The sequence below is a fragment of the Andrographis paniculata genome, unplaced genomic scaffold, assembly GCF_009805555.1.
Source record: "Andrographis paniculata isolate CXL003 unplaced genomic scaffold, ASM980555v1 Contig32END, whole genome shotgun sequence".
NCBI lineage: Eukaryota > Viridiplantae > Streptophyta > Magnoliopsida > Lamiales > Acanthaceae > Andrographis > Andrographis paniculata.
This window is the reverse complement of record NW_026137565.1, coordinates 3,712,306-3,731,318: the sequence shown is the minus strand read 5'-3', so window position 1 is coordinate 3,731,318 and position 19,013 is coordinate 3,712,306. Positions and strand designations below refer to the sequence as shown.

The window sequence follows — 19,013 nt, the reverse complement described above, 5'->3', positions numbered from 1 at the left end:
ATGTAATTATTTTAGGAAAATCTATAAACTATTTTCTAAAACATGAAAAAGACTCGTACAATTTATAAATCATGATGGAATATGATATAGATTTTTCAAATCACAAATAAATTATGGTGACAGATCACATGCTGAATTCGTGTGTGTTGAATGCTTATGAATCTAATATTTTAATTTACTCTATTAATTAATATAATTAGTTGAAGTAATTTTGTAGGCATCACCGCACATGCTGATAAATTATACTACCTCCCTCCAACTCTAAGGTCTCATTTGTTTTTTTATCCGTTGATTTTGAATATTAATTATTATATGAAAACGTAATCAAAATTAAGGGAAACAAAAAAATTATATAAATATAAGTAAATTTTTAATATTAAATATAATGATGCAAAAGATAAATGAGTCATTTATAACCGGACGGAGTGAGTATATAATTTATCAAATTATTTCCTTTCATAACAAATTTCTTTAATTTTTGTGCAGGAATTTTTGCGCGATCGGGTAAGGAGAGTATTGTTCACAGTTGCGATCGGGTAAGGAGAGTATTGTTCACAGTTTCTCAATGTTCTCTGTTTTTAATGATTATGTGCTTTACACACACACAAAAAAAAAAATAAAAAAAAAGACTTTAAATAGATTATAAGATAAATATTAAAATTTAAAAAATATATACAAATAAATCTTACTAAAGTGCGTCTACCAAATTCTAATATCTAAACGGTACTTGTCCTCAAGCATACTACCGAGCAATACAATTCGAGTACATACACATTCTCACAAATATCATGTTCATCGCTTGCCAAGCAAAACATCACCAAATTCGAATACACCAAAGTCACAAATAAGAAATACTTTCATCTTCAATTGTTTATGCTAATGGCCCTAACTGCACATTAAGACAAGAACTATAGGTTTGCTAAAAAACCAGACAAGCACCTAAACATTCTCACAAATATCATGTCCATCGCATGCCATGCAAAGCATCACCAAATTCGAATACACCAAACTCACAAATAAGAAATACTTTCACCCTCAATTGTTTACGCTAATAGCTAATAGCGCTAAATGCACATTAAGACAAGAACTATAGGTTTGCTAAAAAACCGGACAAGCACCTAAACATTCTCACAAATATCATGTCCATCGCATGCCATGCAAGCATCACACTACAAAAAAAATTAATATATTTGTAACAGAATTCCGTCCCTAAAGTTCACGTAGCTAACGTAATTCCATTCCTAATTCCGTCTCTAATATCATTAGTAACGAAAAAAGTAGATTTAGAGACAAAAAAATTTTGTTATAAAAATGATTTTTTCTTGCAATGTCACCAAATTCGAATACACCAAACTCACAAATAAGAAATACTCTCACCCTCAATTGTTTACACTAATAGCGCTAAATGCACATTAAGACAAGAACTATAGGTTTGCTAAAAAATCGGACAAGCACCTAAACATTCTCACAAATATCATGTCCATTGCATGCCACGCAAAGCATCACCAAATTCGAATGCACCAAACTCACAAATAAGAAATACTCTCACGATCAATTTTCTTGAATGTGAGACTTGTTTGGAGAGCTTGTTCCAAAGAACTATCACCTCCTCTTCTCAAAACCATGTGCTCATAGGTTTGGAGCGAACCTAGCAACTCATCAACCGTCATCTCCTCCACATTTTTGGACTCTTGACGAAATCATACCTCGGATGTAGTGACCTCAATATTTTTTGATTAATTTTGTCATATTCTAGTTCCTCTCCATTTCCTCGGATCTGATGTGCAATAGTTATAACACGAGAGAAGTAATTCGCAATACTTTACGTCTCACCATGATTCAATGCCTCAAACTGAGCCGTTAAGGACTGCAGTCGAATCTTCTTTACTTTATCAATTCTTTTATAAGCTTTCTTTAATCTATCCCATGCCTCATTCGATGTCTGGGCAGTGGATATCAACTCGAAATTTGCTTCATCAACACCTTGATAGATTGTGAACAAAGCCTTCTTCTCCCTTTTCTTCAACTCCTTCTGTCTCTCCACGTTAATTTCTCCATCTTCCGCTTCTCCATACACAAATTCAACCAAATCCCATACATCAAGAGATCCCAACAACGCCTCTATTTGTATACTCTACATTATGTAATTATCTTTCATCAATTTGGGCACGGGAAGGGAACTGTTGGACGCCATATCCGTCTCTGGGTTGTTTCTCACCGTTAAGCTCTGATACCACTTGTTCGATATTACAGAAGCAGGATAATCAAATAACTTAGCAAATACGGTATGAATTGCTTGGTTAGTGTTGTGTGTGCACTATATATTTGAAGAAAAAAAATATTACTCCCTCCGTTCCAAATAAGGTGCAACATTTGCTTTTGGCACGGGTTTTTAGGTGGGTAGTATTAAGTAGAATAATTTAAAAATTAGGTGATGTGATGGAGAGAGAAATATATATTTTATTTTTTTATTTGGATGATGTTAGGAGATAAAGTATAGGGTAGAGATCAAGTATAATTAATTATTTCCTATTTTGGAAATATTGCAGGGTGTTTGGGACATAGCAAAAAGAAAATGTTGCAGGGTGTTTGGGACGGAGGGAGTACTTATGTTATATCTATTAGGCCATCCCCAACCCATTACTTTATTTTTTGCGCAGCTATAATAAAAATGCAGTTGGTCTACAGTAATTTTATTCCAACCACATTATTTTATATAACCTTTCATATTTAGAAATTACATCCTAACTTTAATTTGTTTTTACATTATCACTAAAAAAACAAAATATTCCAAAAATATACAAAATACTCTACTTAAAAAATGAAGTTGAACTACAATGCCATTTTTTAAGTAACAATGTAGCTATTCCCATAAATTGGGAGGAAATGGGGTTGGGTTGGAGCCCCAACCCCTCCGTTTTTAGCCAACTCACTACATTTATGCAGTGGGTTGGAAATGGTCTTATAAAACTACGCAAATATATATAGATACAAGTAAAATTCTAGAGACAGCAAACAACAAGAAGTAAATGCAAACGCAGTTATATATCAAAGGGTTTGTTCTAACAATAACTTCAGTAAATAAACCGTCACTTAAAAACCAGTAAATGCTTGATAAAAAATACTGCGCTTTGTTTGAAATTTTTTTGAACAAGTTTAATTTTCATCACCTTCTACCGCATATCAGCTCAGCTTTTCAGTTCAGCTCAGTTCACAGACTCCTCATCCTCCTTGGCTAGCTGCAGCGACTCTCGACTATCCGCATCCGCATCCAAATCTGATGCGGATGCCATTCTCGCCGTCTGCCCCTTCGACTGTTGCATCACCGCCGCCGCTTCTATCCCAGACGATGATGAAGATTTCCTATCCCCATCCCCACCACCACTATCATTTCCTCCTGTTCCTATTGGATTGCTGTCGTAATATGCATCCCCCAACACAGCGCGGCCATTAGCGGTTGTCTCCATGCTCGGAACGTCAGAACACGACCTCCCAAGAAACAGCGATGAAAGCCACCGGGGATTATCCACGTCGTAGATGACTTGTCCCTCTGTTGCATCAATCGCAGGAATTATATTAGTCTCTCTACGAGCGCACTTGAAGGGTCTCGGCTGCAGCGACTCTCCACTATCCAAATCCGACTCAGATGCTGTTCTCGCAGTCCGCCCCACGGACTGTTGGATCGCCGGCGGGGCTGCTATGCCCGACAACATCGAGAAATCCCTATCCCCATCTCCACCACCACTGTCATTTCCTCCTGGTCCTCTTGTGGGTTGGCTGTCGTAATATGCATCCCCCAACACAACACGGCCAGGCGCCATTGCCTCCCTTACATCCGTGCTCGGAACGTCGGAACTCGACCTCCCAAGCAGCAGTGATGAAAGCCACCGAGGATTATTCACGTCGTAGATGACCCGTTCCCCGGGTGCATCAATCTCTGGAATTACATTCATCCTCTCCCTAAATTACATTCATAACAGGAACATGTCAGTGAAATGGCTCCAGTACTCATTAATTAATCTTCACATCTTCTGTACAATATTGCACACTGAATCCTTTGTCCAATTAACATTTCATATCCCCTATCCCCCAATATTTCATATCTCCTATCCCCAAACATATCGTGTGTATGTGCTAGGGAATAGAAGAATAGAGTTTATTTTTGTGACAAGGATCCGAGGGACAATATTGGCACAAATGCAGAAAGAATCATGGAAACTGAAAAATATTAATCGTGTGTTTGGCGCACGGTTGTTTCTAGAGCTTTATAATAGCTTATTGGGTAAAAAAATAATAACAATAGTTTTTTAAATGAAATATTATATTTTCTAGCTTTTTATTTTAAATTTTCTTATTTTTATTTATCTTGAAAAAATTTTATTAGTTTTTCACACATATTGTATGTTTTTTACATTATATATTTTCTTCTTTTAACTTATAAATTTATTTTTACAAATTAGAATAATTGAAATTATTATATGTAAATTATTATATTAATATTATAAATTTATATATTTTTTTTATCACATAAGGTTTTTAAATAAAAATGAATATAATTCAATAAAAATATTAATTAATTAAAAATGAATCTAATAAAAAATATATATAATTACTTATTTTTTACATTTATACTATTATTAATAATAAAAAAAAAAAAAACAATGTTAATAGATTTCAATAAAAACACATCTAGTTTGCAGGTACAAGCTATTTTACTATAATGCATTTGAAGGGTAGTGGTTTTGAATTCAAACGTTATAAAAAGTAACAATAAATAAATATATAAAAATACGTTATTTTTTCCATAAAATATTTAAAAATAATCAACTATTTTAATAAAATTTCTATAATTTTCAATAACTAATAATATAATATTATTTCTATATTTTTTTATCATTTTTATCCGTCTAATTTAATAAAATATTTATTTTTTATTTTAGTAAAAATAATAAAATTATAAATATATACATAAAGTCAAAAAAAAAGTTCAAATGTTTTTACATATTTTAACTAATTAATAAAATATTATTATTTTTATTATATTATAAAATTTTAAAAGACTTTGGAGTGGAAGGGAGAGTATTTTGTGCTAAAACATTGACTTTTATAGTTGAATAAAGCATGTATATATAATATATTTTTTATTGAGCTATTTACTTTATAGGTGAATAAAGTGTAAATATATATATATTTTGTGTTAAAATGTATATATTGTATTTTTATAATAGTTATAGAGAATATTGTCACCCAAAAATAGGTTAAGTGAACAACGCTTCCTTATTTGTTATTTTACATATAATCGGATGATATATTTATTTAGTCACACGGGTTAATCGAGTCGGCTAATAGCTATTGCCAATAAATACATGAGATTGAAATTCTATAGCAATTACAAAGTCATAAAATTAGAAAAAGTTTGTAATGATACCTGCCAGTGACTCCCGAATCTTTCAGCTGGTTGCTTTGGTTGTTGCCGTGCAGATTTTGGGAGGTTTTATCCATGATGGTGAAATCCTCTCGAAGGTAGGTGAAAAGGATCTGAAAATCCAGGTATTGTTGTTTAGGGATCGGAGGATTTGGCAGTTATATATCGTAGGATTTCGTATTTATGGACTGAAATTGGATCAATATGCAACTATGCTGCTTTCGAATCAGTAAAACAAACACAAGAGATGGAAAATTAGTGAAGAATACCAAAATAGCCATGAAAATTAAAGATCGAAGCCTTTCTTTTGATCTCAGGCCGGTCGTCAAGACCGAGAAAGGGGAGCGCCGGCTACGCCACCAATAGACACACAAATGGATCCAACAAATCGGCTATGAAATCAGCTCAAACCAAGACCAATACCAAACAAAGCTAGCCTAAATCACACCCACAAAACTTCACAAAATATAATTAAAGGAACACACAAAAGGACTCTTCAAACAATAGACATGGTTGAAGCCAAAAAAATCCTCACCTTAATCGCAAAAAGCACCAAGAGGAACAAGAGGTAGAGAGAAAAACGGCGAGAATGAGATCCAAAAGTTGACAAAAGAGAAGGATAACAATTGAAACCCTAGTTATGAGAGTTAAATGGGTTGTAATGGGCTAGGACATTTTTCGGACCAACCCTAATGGGCTTGATAGTATATGTGCGCTCGCACAAATGAATCATGGACAAAACCGAAAGAGGAAGATTAACTGTGTTCAATATGTTTTTAATTTTTTGTTTGAAAATTTTTTATATCATCTGTACTTTAACACTATTGGGCTTGATAATATGTGTGTTGTCGGCACAAATTCAAATAATGGGCAACAACCCAAGAGAAAGATTAACTGTGCTCAACATCTTCTTGATTTTTTATTTGAAAGTTTTTTCACATTAATTGTTACACAATGCTATTGAGCTTGATAGTATGTGTGCGCTCGACACAAATGCAAATCATGGACAACTTCTTGAGAGGAAGATTATCAATATCTTCTTGATTTTTTATTGGGATTTTTTTACATCAATTGTTATTCAATGCTATTGTGCTTGATAGTATTTGTGCACTAATGCGAATCATAAGAAACAATCCAAGAGGAAGATCAATGCACAATCTCTTCTTGATTTTTTATTTGAAATATTTTAACATCAATTGTTGTCCAATGTTATTTGGCTTATAGTTGATGTGCGTTCGGCATCTAAATCATGATTAACATTCCAAGAGGAAGATTAAACATGCTCAATCTCTGCTTGATTTCTTATTTTTAAAAAATTTCTACATCAATTGTTATCATTCCGACCAACGTTATTGGGCTTGATAGTATGTGTGCACGAATGAAAATAATGGACAACAACCCAAGAGGAACATATGAAAGCGTTCAATCTTTTCTTGATTTTTATATGAAATTCTTTGACTTCAATTGTTATCCTTCATACCAATGCCATTGGGATTGATAGTACGTGTGCGCTCAGCACAAATGCAAATCATGAGCAAAAAGCCAAGAGCAAGATTAACTTAGTTCAATCTTCTCTTGATCTTTCATTTTTTAAATCTTCCATTTGAAACAAGCTCCCTTATCCTTTTCTCGCTCATATGTCTGAGACGAGAATGCCATAAATTTGTGTCATTATTTATGGCCACAGAACTGATTCCGTCTTGCATGGTTTTCGTCATGTAGAGAGTTCCATCTCTTCTCCCTTAGGCCACCACAATGGATCCTTGAGTTACCTTCCACGACTTAGTTTCAAAAACTATCGAGTAACCTACCTCATCCAATTGTCCCACAGAAATCAGATTCCTTTTTAGACCTGTGACATGTCTCACGTCATTCAGTCTCCACTCCCCATCATTCGGTGATTCAATTCAAACCATCCCTTTACCTACAATTTTTAGTGTCTCATCATCTGCAAGATAAACAATACCAAAATTACCTGCGGTATTAGGATTTCATGATTCCCGAATCACTGCATGAGTGGAATGACGCTGCTGAGACCAAAATCCATGACTCTATTGGACTGCTGACGCTCAGAATCAGCGCATTGGATATCTCATCCGCTGCGTTTGTCGAACCCTGATCCTTCTCTGGCGCCCTTCCACTTTCGAGTAACCTACCTCACCCAATTGTCTCACGGAAATTAGATTCTCTTTTAGACCCGGGACATGTCTCACGTCATTCAGTCTCCACTCCCCACCATTCGGTGTTTCGATTCGAACCATCCCTTTACCTACAATTTTTAGTGTTTCATCACATCTGCAAGATAAACAACATCAAAATTACCTGTGGTATAGGATTCCATGATTCCCGAATCACTGTATAAGTGGAATGACGCTCTTGAGACCAAAATCTATGACTCAATTGGACTGCTGACACTCAGAATCAACGCATTGGATATCTCTTCCGCTGCGTTTGCTGAAGCCTAATCCTTCTCCGGCACCCTACACTATCGTTTCAAGTGTCATTTGCAGTTCTAACATACCACCTGACTTGCATCTTCCTTGTCCTTGTTCTCCGGCTTCAACTTTGACCACTCTTGATCTTCACCATTTCCTTTGCTTCAGATCTAAATTCAGTCGAGACATTCTCCCAAAGGGTTAATCGAACCACACTCATCGTCTTCCTGTCAATCTTCTTTTACTCAACTTCATCCATCTTGAACAAACCTAAAGTTCACTTAATATGGGAGCACATCGGATATCGCCTTCGTTGCGTTTGCCGAAACCCTTATCCTTCTCTGTCTACCTTGCACCGCCTATCACAAAAGGTACACGCTGCCTGACCTACAAAAACTGTCGGGACCGACCCAACACCGCCAGGAGACTTTCGACACAAGGCACCTCCATAGGTCACAAAGGATTTCCACAGCCACAATCAATATCCAATGTCTCTCAATCCACCTTACCAATGAACCAGGCTCTGATACCACTTGTTACAAAAATTTCATGAAATTAAGAAAAGACAAACAAGGACACAATAACATAAGAATTTGATAACCCAGTTCGATAACAATGATCTACGTCTAGAGGCGCTGCCAAGCCAGGAATTTTACTATAAAGTTTACAGGCACATGTTAAAGTGAGAAAACATGGATATTTATAGGCTAAGCTTATGCCAATAATATCCAAATCATATTTCTAATATCTAGAATATAATTTATAAATCATATTTAAATTATATCCTTAGATTTTAGAATATAATCAGGCTTCATATCCCAATAAAGTAACAAAGTAACTAGAAATCTTAAACAGCATATTTGACAACTATTTACATAACCAATACCCAATAATAATCCCTCACCAATGCCCAGTTAGGGCAGACTTCGGAGCCTTTTTTCGATGATGTGGAAAGCCTCTCCAAAATTGATGAAAAGAATCTTGACAATTCAAGTATATTGTATGCCCCCTTTAGAGGTTATATTGTGTAATATTCAACGTGTATTGGAATCGTATCAATTTGTAATTATAATGTTTTTGAACTTGTAAGAAAAATACTTCGAAAGCCTTCCTGTTGCGCTCATACTCTCGTAGGGATGTCAGCGGAGCGGGTTCGGGATGGGTTTTGCAGGCCTCGAGACCCGCCCCGCTAGAAAATATTATGACCCAAGACCCGCCCCGCCCTGCTTCAACTCGGACCGAAAACTCGTTCCGCCTCGAACCCTCCGGGTTCAGAGCCAACCCGACATACACGTTTTTTTTAAAAAAAAAAAAAGAATAAAATATATATTTTTTAAATAATTTAATACTAAAAAAAGTACGCATCAAAGTACCAAAAAATTATAGTTCTAAAAATTAGAATAATAAAATATTGACAATAGTCGACAGTGATGGTGGTCAGCAATAGTCCCGATTATAATAAGAATGATAGAAGAAACAAATGCGAAGACAAATTTGATTTAAAATTAAAATTCTATTTTATGTTTAAATTTTTTAAATAAATAACATAATTTATATTATATAAAAATATAAATAAATTATAATAATTATTAAAATATCCGGGTTCATGTCCGGGTCCAAAGAGGGACGAGTTCTTAGTAAAACTTATAACCCGCACTGAACACGACCGGATCTAAAACTCAAAATTCATAACCTGCCCCGAACCAAATTTTTTAGACCCAAACTCATCCCAGTAAGACTGAGTCCGGGGTGGATCCGAGGTTAACCCGACCCATTTGACATCCCTATACTCTCGGCACCATTAAACACCAAAACTAACCTTAAAAACCAACAATGAATTAATTTAAACCCCAACCAATAGGAAACATTAAATTTTCTGATTCACTGTTAGAATCTCTCCAAAGATTCAAAAAAACACAGGACTGGTTGGACAAAAACATGGCTGAAGCCCCTAAAAAAACAACTCATCAGAATTGCACAGAACAAACAAGAGATTAGAGGCAGGGTGACAAAAGTTATCACAAAGGGAAGGAATCTGCAGCATCGGGTCGTTGCATTTTGGATTTTTTCAACTTTTGGTAGCTATTGTTGATTTAAGGTTAGATTTTTTTGATCTTTAATTACAGAATCTGTTCAGATTTGGGTGAAGAGGAAGGAACTGACTTGCTTCATCGCGGATTCTGCAAACAAAATAAGCTTTGTCGGAACGGAAGAACAAATGTTTTAGTATATTCTCAAAGCATTTTTTGTTTTTGACTCTTCTCCCTCTATCTTATTTAATTTACCATCAACACCGTGAAAAGTTCAGAAAATATAATGTATATCATAAGGAGTATTCGAGTTGGTATAAGATAATTGGTGACTTTGAAATCACTGATTCAAACCCCATCGATCAAGAGCTAAGGTTTATTTAGTTTACTATCAACACTATCAAAGGTTAAGAAAAATATTATGAACATAAGAAAAATCTCGAAAAGAGCCAGACCTTAATCTACAAATTTTAGATAGCCATGGATTTCTCACTGAGTTTTACAAGGTTTGAGAGGAGCAAACAAAATATGCTTTGAGAATATAAATAAACATTTGTTTGTATGTACTTAAAAATATTACACTTGACATATTTTCCAGCTTTCGCTCCAGGTTATGTCGTAGCCAATGAAGTTGATGCCTGAAAAAAAGAAGAAGGAGCGGGATTAATGTGGATAAGTAATTTCACAATGGGACACGACCATGGTTCGCCGTCGTGGATCGTTGTCGCGGATCGGCTTTCATCGTTCCAGATACGTCGCGGCATATCGGCGCGGTGTATCGTTCAAATATCGGTCAACATTATTTTTATATAAAATTTTTTATTTTAAAAAATGATAATATACACAATTAAATATATTAAAACATAAATATAATTAATTTTAAAATTATATATATAATTTGATCTAAAAAATAATTTTACAATTAGTTATAAGTTATTCTAAAATATCAATTTTAATGAAAATCAATTTGGATAAATTAAGTAAAAATTAAAGACAAATCAAAACAATTAAATTTAAAAATTAAATAAACAAAATAATTAAAATAATCTAATACTAATTCCGATCCAAAGTAAACAAATTAATTTTATACTTATATTTACAAAAATTAAGTTAAATGGACTTAAATAATTATTTAGGTTATTTTCCAAAATATTTTCAATTAATTATTCGCTACTCGTTCTTCTTCCCAACCTACACTATCCTCTTCCCCAACCGACAACACTGCTCGATCTTCCTCTCCAATCCTCTTCTTCTTCAGCAACCTTCTTTATTCACAACGCAGCCGCACCTTCCACTACTTCTTCATCTTACCGAACAATATCTTCCCTAAATTTATCCCTAAACTCACATCTTCTCCTTTCCAAGTTTCAAATTCCAAATATGAAATTGAAGTACTTCACAATTTCTACGTATTAAATTGAAGTAACGGAAGGAGAATGATTGACAAAAACATCTCCAAAATAAAAAAAATTGAGTGATTTCATGAAGATTTGGAAGAAAATCGGATTTTTTTTTCGTACCGGAACGGTCCTGCCCGTTCCGGTTCCGGATCGGCCGAGTCGGACCCGAATCGGCCGATCCGGCGAACCATGGACACGACAACGATTGTAATAACCAAAAAAATGCATATCAAAGAAGTCTTTGACAGTGTTGTCTTGCAAGAAATAGGTAAGAATGTTGATGGTTATCGAGGCACACCTTTTGCTTTGTCGACACAATGTGTTGGCGTAGGAAGTTATTCAAATCATCGATTCCACTCAATTCATTTCGGAGAAAACGTGTGTCGTCCACTGTAAGTGTAGCCAACATCGGTGTCCTTAGAGATCCTCGTGCCAAAGTCTCCATCCTCGGGCACTTGTCAATGGTTATGCTCTCCAACAATGGGAAGAAAAGAGCACATCTCCATTGGCAAAATATTTCCAATGAGGGAAGAGACAAAAGAGCTAACACTTTCAAACTTGGGAATAGTTTCGAAGTTTCGCCCTGGTCTTCTTGAACAACTTGTTCCATTTTGTTGCAACTTATAATGGTTAGTGTTGTGAGGTTTTTAAGATTCTCTACCATTGATGATGGAAATAAACTTGTAATATTGTGGCAACCAACTATCTGTAATTCCTCCAATGTTGTAAAGAAACATGGTTGAATTTGTTTACACCATTTTTGGATGAGCTTGTCATGACCATCAATCTCTAAGGTTTTCAATCTCCCAAATATTACCTAAAAACACGAACAATTTGGTAGTAAATATTGATGTATTCCTTTATGGTTTGGGTTTGGATTTGAAGTTTCAAAATACTATAAAAATTTGTAAATTTGTCCATAACTCTCTTATAGTTTCAAAATTCAGCATAAATACTCTCTATACTTTAAAAATTGTATAGCGTCTCCTTATACTTTAAAAAGATGTACGCATTAAACCCTGTTATGCAAAAAAAATATAGATAAGAAATTATTTTCTCATCACACAGAAAAAAGGTAAAAAGGGGTTTAATGAAAAGTACAAGGGGCGTAATGCAATTTTTAAAGTGAAGATAAATTTACGTTAGTTTCTATGAGAGTTATAGGCAATTTTGAAAAAAATAATTTGAATTGAAATAGTGTTACATACCTCATTGTTGCCAAGTACATCGTCATCGTTGTCGGGAGATTTTTGTTTTCTTTTATGAGAGAATTCCAGGCGAATATCCAATGTATGTAGGACGGGGAACTCGATCCTTTGGATTCCTTTTCCGAGACTTGTAAGATTCGACACATCTAAACGGATTACCTGCAGTTTTGGGAATGTAACAATACTTTTTCTTGCAATCTCTTCATCATCTTCTTCTATAGCCTCACACTTATCGATTTCATCTGTTTTTTTCTCCACTTCAATCAATTGTTCCATGCCCGAGCAGAAACTTACGGATATAGTTTCAAGTTCCGCGACACTTTTGCTTATTGAAGATGAAAATAAACTTCGAATGTTGTCCCAACATCTTAGTTCTAACCTTTCCAACCTTCCAAATTCAACCTTTCAAAACATAGACATATATAGAACCATAAGAGTTTTGGAAGTTCCGGAGTTTAAAAAGAAAATTGAATAATAAAAAATTGGACATTTGATGTGATATTTTGAATGAAATAAGTATTTGACGTGAAACATAAAATAAAGTTATTTTTTGATAAATAGTGTCAAAATTTCAAAAAATGCTCATATAAATAGAATTGTAATGCACTTATGAACACATTAGCTTATAGATGTAAAGAACAAAGGCATCAATGCATACCTTTACGTCGAAAAAGTGATTTAGAGATCGATAATCACGCGCGCGCTCCACCTCCCTATTCTCCGTATTTGCTTCGAGACGATAGAAGTCATCTAACTTCAAAACAGGGATAATAGGCGGCGACGTATCCAAGAAGTCGATTGTCAAGTCCTCCAACACTGGAAAGTCAAGGCTTTCAAGTCCTTGGCCGAAACTCCTCAAACTCGGCATAGATTCTATAGTCAGCTTCTTCAATTTCTCGAATTTAAGGTTACTTCTTCCTTCATGAAAAAACAACTCTTTCATATTTCCGCACCGTCTAATATCAAGATGTTCGAGCTCTAGGACAGCATCCATCCCGATTTCCATCGAGAGGGGATTCCGTAGCTCGTTACATTCCCAAATAGCGACCTCAGAAAGGCGAGGGAAAACAACCTTCTGATTTGGAGTCAAACGCGATAATGATGGCAAATTCTCGAGAAATATCATTTTAAGGTTGTCGAAAGAAAGCGCTTCATCAGATATCCGGCTGGCGCAGAGCTCTTTAATGTTCGGAAGATTGCCGAGCAGCAAGAATTCCAATTCGCCGAAAACGCGACTCTGTTCTGTGTTCACCAATGCCTCAATTCCTCTGCAGTTCCTAACTTCCAAACTCTTGATTGTCCCTTGAACTTGTGAGAGATCGAAGTTTTTCGATCCTTCGCCGTCTATGTACAGCCCCTCGGCGCTTGTCGCAAGCCTTTCGATCCAACTGGAGATTCGAATATCTTCGGGTAATCGAGACAAGGCCAAGCCTTTTGTTAGAGTGTCAAACCAATTTGGAGCATCGACGTTCCCACAGATTATTTTGTAGTTTTCGACACTTCTTGGAAGCTCGATCTCTTCCTCGAGCAGGCGAAGATCCTTCACTCGAATCTCCAATCGCGCTAAGTTGTGTAATGACTGAAGCTCCATGAGGGTCGCATTTTTTCTTTCGGTTTCATTTCTCTTCGATGATTCCCATCCGTCGAAGCTTTGTAGCATCCTCAACTCCTCCAATGCAACCAAGTTCGATAAAACTCCCGGCGCCACGGTTTTCAAGCCTTTGCAGTTCGAAAAATCTAACAGCTTGAGGTGCTCTAATTTTCGAATGTCGAGAGGTATCTCGCTGATATTTACACACCAAATGCAGCTCAGAATTTCAAGACTCGGTAACTTACCTATGATCGATATGTCTTTCAGCGCGCAATTGTATAGTCGCAACGTTCGAAGCTTTTTCAGCAGCGCCATTCCTCGCGGCAGCGAATCGAATGAAACTTCTTTCAAAGACAATACGCGCAGCTCTTCGCTCCTCTCCAAAAACGATAGATCGCTTATCTCCAAACTCTTCGCTCGTCTCATTGCCATACGTTCGTCCAATGGGATCAAAAACTTCACGCCTCGATGCTCCATCAAGAAATCGAGCATTTCCGAATGTTTTTGTACGATCAAGATGTTAAGGTTCGGGAAATTGCATCCTCTTCGTTCGTCAAGAAACTCTATCTTCGTATCCGTAAACTCCAATATCCATTCGCTTCTTCGAGCATCACCTACCAACTTCTTCTCGCGCGCAATAGATCTAACGACGCTGCGAACAAGATCGTGAATTTTCACTGAATCGCCGTGATCTCCATCACACAGCAAGCATCTACTCTTAAGCTTATCAATTTTTACAGCAACTTCATCTCTTGCCTCGCTTAAATTGGAAACTCCCTCCGGCCACAAGCGCAACCCTGTGGCGTATAAGGTTAGCTCGTCGACGCTAATGTTGAAATCTTTCGGAAACTGGCTGCAAAGCAGCAACAGAGACTCGGCATCTTCATCGTGCAACAGCTCGAAACATAGTTTCAACGGGCCGTAAACTTCTTGCAGATGCTCCGAGTCGCTGAACTTCGGATCCGAACTTATTAGTCCTTTCAACGCGTTCTTCCAATGATGTTTTTCTTTATCTTTCAAAGCTTCCCCGAGGCTTACAATGCCTAGCGGCAATCCCTCGCATTCCTTCGCTATTTCCTTCGCTATAGACTTCAAATTCGACTTATCGACACAACTTCCAGCCGTGTCGCGAAACAGAGACCACGCCTCATCTTCCGATAACGGATCCACCGCGAAGATATTCGCTTCCATTCGACTCAAAACTTCCTTGTTTTCAGAAGTTACCAAAATCTTGCAGTTTTTTAAATCGCTCGTTCCTAATCCGATCAGCGCCTCGAAATCGATCACTCTCTGAACATCGTCGAGAATTATTAGGCTCCGGTTTTCGCCTATTCTCCGGCGCAGATCAATCGCCATAGCTTGCGACGACTTATTTTCATTTATACTCAATCCTAAGTACTGACTGAGCTCGAGCTGGACCGTCTCGACTTTCTTATCGCCGACAACGACCATCACATTATCATCGAACAATGCGCGCTTCTCGTATCGAACTTTTGCGACCAAAGTAGTCTTCCCGACACCGCTCATGCCGCATATCCCGATCAAATGAACACTCCCACTCTCTAGAGCTCTAACAACGCCATCTTCGACGACTTTCCGAGATTTGAACATAGGTATCGGTTTCGGAGGATTAAGAGTCTTCGATATTGGCGGCGCAGGTGTAGATATATCGCGCAACTTCTCCTTTTCGAGAAAAATTCTTATTTGTTCACTTGATTTTTCGGCTTTTCGACTTAATGAACAGCGCGATCGCATAGAGAAGCAGCCATTTCCTACTTCCGAAACCTTGTCCTGAATTTCTTTGGCATTTTTTAGGTGCTCCTCGGCTTTTCCAAACCAGTGGTCGACTGTCGGAAGAATGTCGTTCGTAGTTCCGATCTTGACTGCTCGAACTTTCTCCTTTAACTCGACTTTCGCAGTTGTTAAAGCTTCGACTTCACTGTTTAGGACATCGATGTAGCTTTCATAGTTCGTAGCATATTTCGTTTGCTCTTTGATCAACTCGAAGAGTTTGTCCAAAAGGGGCTTTATAACTTCGCCTATCTCCATATTTTTGCCTATTAGAATCAACAAATATATTACAAAAAGTCGAAACCATACTGAGTTGATCAGTTAGCACATACAGACAACAGCAGCACGTGATAATACAATATATAATAATGCAACATATACCACAAAATACTCCTTTCGTTCCAAAAAGAAGTATTCATTCGCTTTTTGCAAGTATTTTTAGAAATATTAGTATTATATTAGGATATAATAGGAATAAAGTAAAAATGACTAAAATAACCTTGTTAGTACGTGTGATATAAAGTTAATGGCATTTGTGTAATATATTGGAAGTTGTAAGGGTATTTGTAATGTTAGGTAGATAGTACAGTTACTGAAAAATGAAATAGATATTTTGCTATAGGATGGAATAAAATGAAAAAATGAATACTTTGTTATGGGACGAAAGAAGTATTATTTTCAGCATAATAAATGTATATATAGTACGCCATAATATATAAATTTTACATCACATAATTGATACTTCTAAATAACACTATATTAGATATGTTTATTTGATCAAATCAGATAGTACTAAACCTAATTGCACCCTACTACAAAAGCATATTACTACAATGACCAAATAGTTGCGGCTTTTACCACAAATTTAGATTTTTTTAAAAAAAATAATTATTTTAAAATATTACTATCAAATACTTGATTTTTTATTATTTTCAAAAATTTTAGAATTTAAAAACTTACAAAAATTATATCTAAAGGAAAACTTTCAATAACAAAATACATATATTTTTCGAATATATACTCATTGCAGCTAAAATATTTTGAATGTGTGGCCGTCTCGGTAACAAAAAGATGGATTCATAAAGCTAATCTCTAATGTAATATGATTTTTATTTCCTTTGATTTTTCACGATTTTTTATAAAAATATATTTTTTTACTAAACATCGTATCCAACCAATTATTTAATTAAATAAATAACCAAAAAATAAAAAATCACAAAGTAAATACACCCTCGACCTTCATCTTCATCTACTACTAATAATTTTATCTTAAATTCTTTCACCGTATCATTGCGAAACAAAAGCATATATGTAGCCAATGTAATAATGAATTTTCAAGAATCTATAGCGAAATTTGTTGTAGAAACTATGAAAAAATAACCTGTAATCGATCCACCCAAATCGTAGCTTTGCCACGGACAGCCTAGACGAATAACTGGCCAAAAGCTACGGCAACGTGCAATCAAATCCTTAATATAGCCGCGAAAATCTTACATAAAAAAAAAAAATAACCATCTTTTAATGAAATAAGTTGCTGTAATATATAGCAAATTAAAGAAACTATGAAGACTCTAATGTTGAGTAGAGTGAGAGATGGATAGATACAGAAAGTTTATAAATTCCATGGCTGTGAAACTCTCTCTGAATTTCATGTAATTTGATCCAAAGATTTTTTTCAGAAGATGATAAAATGGTGGGGCATATATTGATTAATCACTGTCTGAAATCTTGGCTGCATTCATTAATGCCTGCTGTGGAATAAATAAACAAATGGATGCTTGTGGAATTATATATGACTTTTAGGATCAAATGAATTGCTCGATCGATTCTTTAGACAATCATCGATCTGAAACCACTCGTTCTGTGTTCATGAGATATTATCCATCCGCGATATTTTGTTAAGGTTCGGCCTTGTCCATACACGTTGCATTTTGTATGATTTTGTTATGTTACAAAACACAAAAAGACATAATTTGATAACTCAGTACGATTAGAATGATCTACGGGTAATAATATTTTCATTATAAAAAGTAAAGGCAAAATCCTAATGTATGCAACCCAAAAATTATACCTACTGACCAAAAAAATTTACGCCCTATGCTCGAATTTGGACTTCACAACATATCAATTTGGATTGATGATTTAAATGCAATTTTATGTTTTCTTGTAATACAAATTTCCTGTGATTCAATTTATGTTTTTTTTTTTAAAAAAAAAATTTACAGTTTTTTGTGTGGTCATATACAAGACAAAATAATTTTAGAATTCATTATTATAGTTGAATTCACCATTGTTTAAAGTCTACGGAATATTAGGCCACTCATGTAATAATCACAGCCGTTCCTCATTTACTAAGTCCGGGTAAAAACAACTTAAGCGAAGGTGTTTGGTAAATAATTTTTTGAAGAGCTTTTAACTTATTAAACAGCTAGCTATTTGATCAGTCAAAAAGTTAATTTAGGTGTTTGGTAAATTAGTTTTTGGAATAGTTTTTTGACCCAAAAAAACTAATTTTTGAAAAGCTAACTTATTCAGCGTTTTGAAATAGCTGTAAAAAAAATTTTATTCCTTATATGCCCTTAAAAATTTATTATGCATTTTACACAAATAAATATATTTTGATTATTTATTAATTATATTAGAATATTTTATTACATTATAGTTTTACTTTTATAAGTTTAAAATAATTAATTTTTATATAAAAATTATTTTAATTGTAAAATATATAAATTTATTAAAATCAACATAAAATAAAAAATATAAATATTAATAATTTATTTTTATATTAAAATTACATTATATAGCTTTTATACTAAAAATAAATTAAATTTATTGAAAATTATAAATATAATGAACTAATCGATAACTAACATAATAAATATATACACGTAAAGTTTATTATTTTATATCTTACATCATTTTCAATAGGAAAAACTATTTATATATTTTAATAAAAATATATTATTTTTTAAATCTAACTATAATAAAAATAAATACTTTTATAACACTTTTACAATTTTAAATAACTAATAACAAAAAATTTTAAACATTCTAAACTCAAAAGAACATAATTGAATATATTAGAAACAAAAATAAAATAGAAATGTCCTCAATTGTTATTTTACGTATAAAC

At 34.7% G+C, this 19,013-nt stretch overlaps 2 protein-coding genes across 4 annotated transcripts; both read right to left on the bottom strand.

Annotated features, from left to right (window-relative positions):
• Positions 1-3,026: 3,026 nt before the first annotated feature.
• LOC127248010 (uncharacterized) lies at positions 3,027-6,089 on the bottom strand. The gene is made up of 4 exons (XM_051270134.1): positions 5,961-6,089; positions 5,695-5,776; positions 5,429-5,538; positions 3,027-3,960 (listed from the first exon to the last, which is right to left on the bottom strand). The coding sequence occupies exons 2-4, from the start codon at positions 5,704-5,706 to the stop codon at positions 3,207-3,209; spliced, it is 876 nt and encodes a 291-aa protein (XP_051126091.1). The 5' UTR covers positions 5,707-5,776; positions 5,961-6,089; the 3' UTR covers positions 3,027-3,206.
• Positions 6,090-10,346: 4,257 nt separating this feature from the next.
• Positions 10,347-17,506, bottom strand: LOC127247649 (probable disease resistance protein At4g27220). 3 transcript variants are annotated; one of them, XM_051269600.1, is made up of 5 exons: positions 17,262-17,506; positions 13,157-16,146; positions 12,499-12,900; positions 11,589-12,107; positions 10,347-10,528 (listed from the first exon to the last, which is right to left on the bottom strand). In XM_051269600.1, the coding sequence occupies exons 2-5, from the start codon at positions 16,136-16,138 to the stop codon at positions 10,502-10,504; spliced, it is 3,930 nt and encodes a 1,309-aa protein (XP_051125557.1). In that variant the 5' UTR covers positions 16,139-16,146; positions 17,262-17,506; the 3' UTR covers positions 10,347-10,501. The 3 variants fall into 3 exon arrangements, with proteins under 3 accessions (XP_051125557.1, XP_051125559.1, XP_051125556.1); XM_051269602.1 differs by lacking the exon at positions 11,589-12,107; XM_051269599.1 differs by lacking the exon at positions 10,347-10,528 and having other exon boundaries at positions 10,535-12,107.
• Positions 17,507-19,013: the final 1,507 nt, after the last annotated feature.

Bases quoted from the DNA above. Each gene is read 5' to 3' on its own strand.
- LOC127248010 (XM_051270134.1), bottom strand. The intron at 3,961-5,428 runs GTATCATTACAA...AATGTAATTTAG, and splicing joins GATTCGGGAGTCACTGGCAG to GGAGAGGATGAATGTAATTC.
- LOC127247649 (XM_051269599.1), bottom strand. From the start codon at position 16,138: ATGGAGATAGGCGAAGTTATAAAGCCCCTTTTGGACAAACTCTTCGAG. The intron at 12,901-13,156 runs GTATGCATTGAT...ATGTTTTGAAAG, and splicing joins ATCACTTTTTCGACGTAAAG to GTTGAATTTGGAAGGTTGGA. The intron at 12,108-12,498 runs GTATGTAACACT...TCGTGTTTTTAG, and splicing joins ATGTACTTGGCAACAATGAG to GTAATATTTGGGAGATTGAA.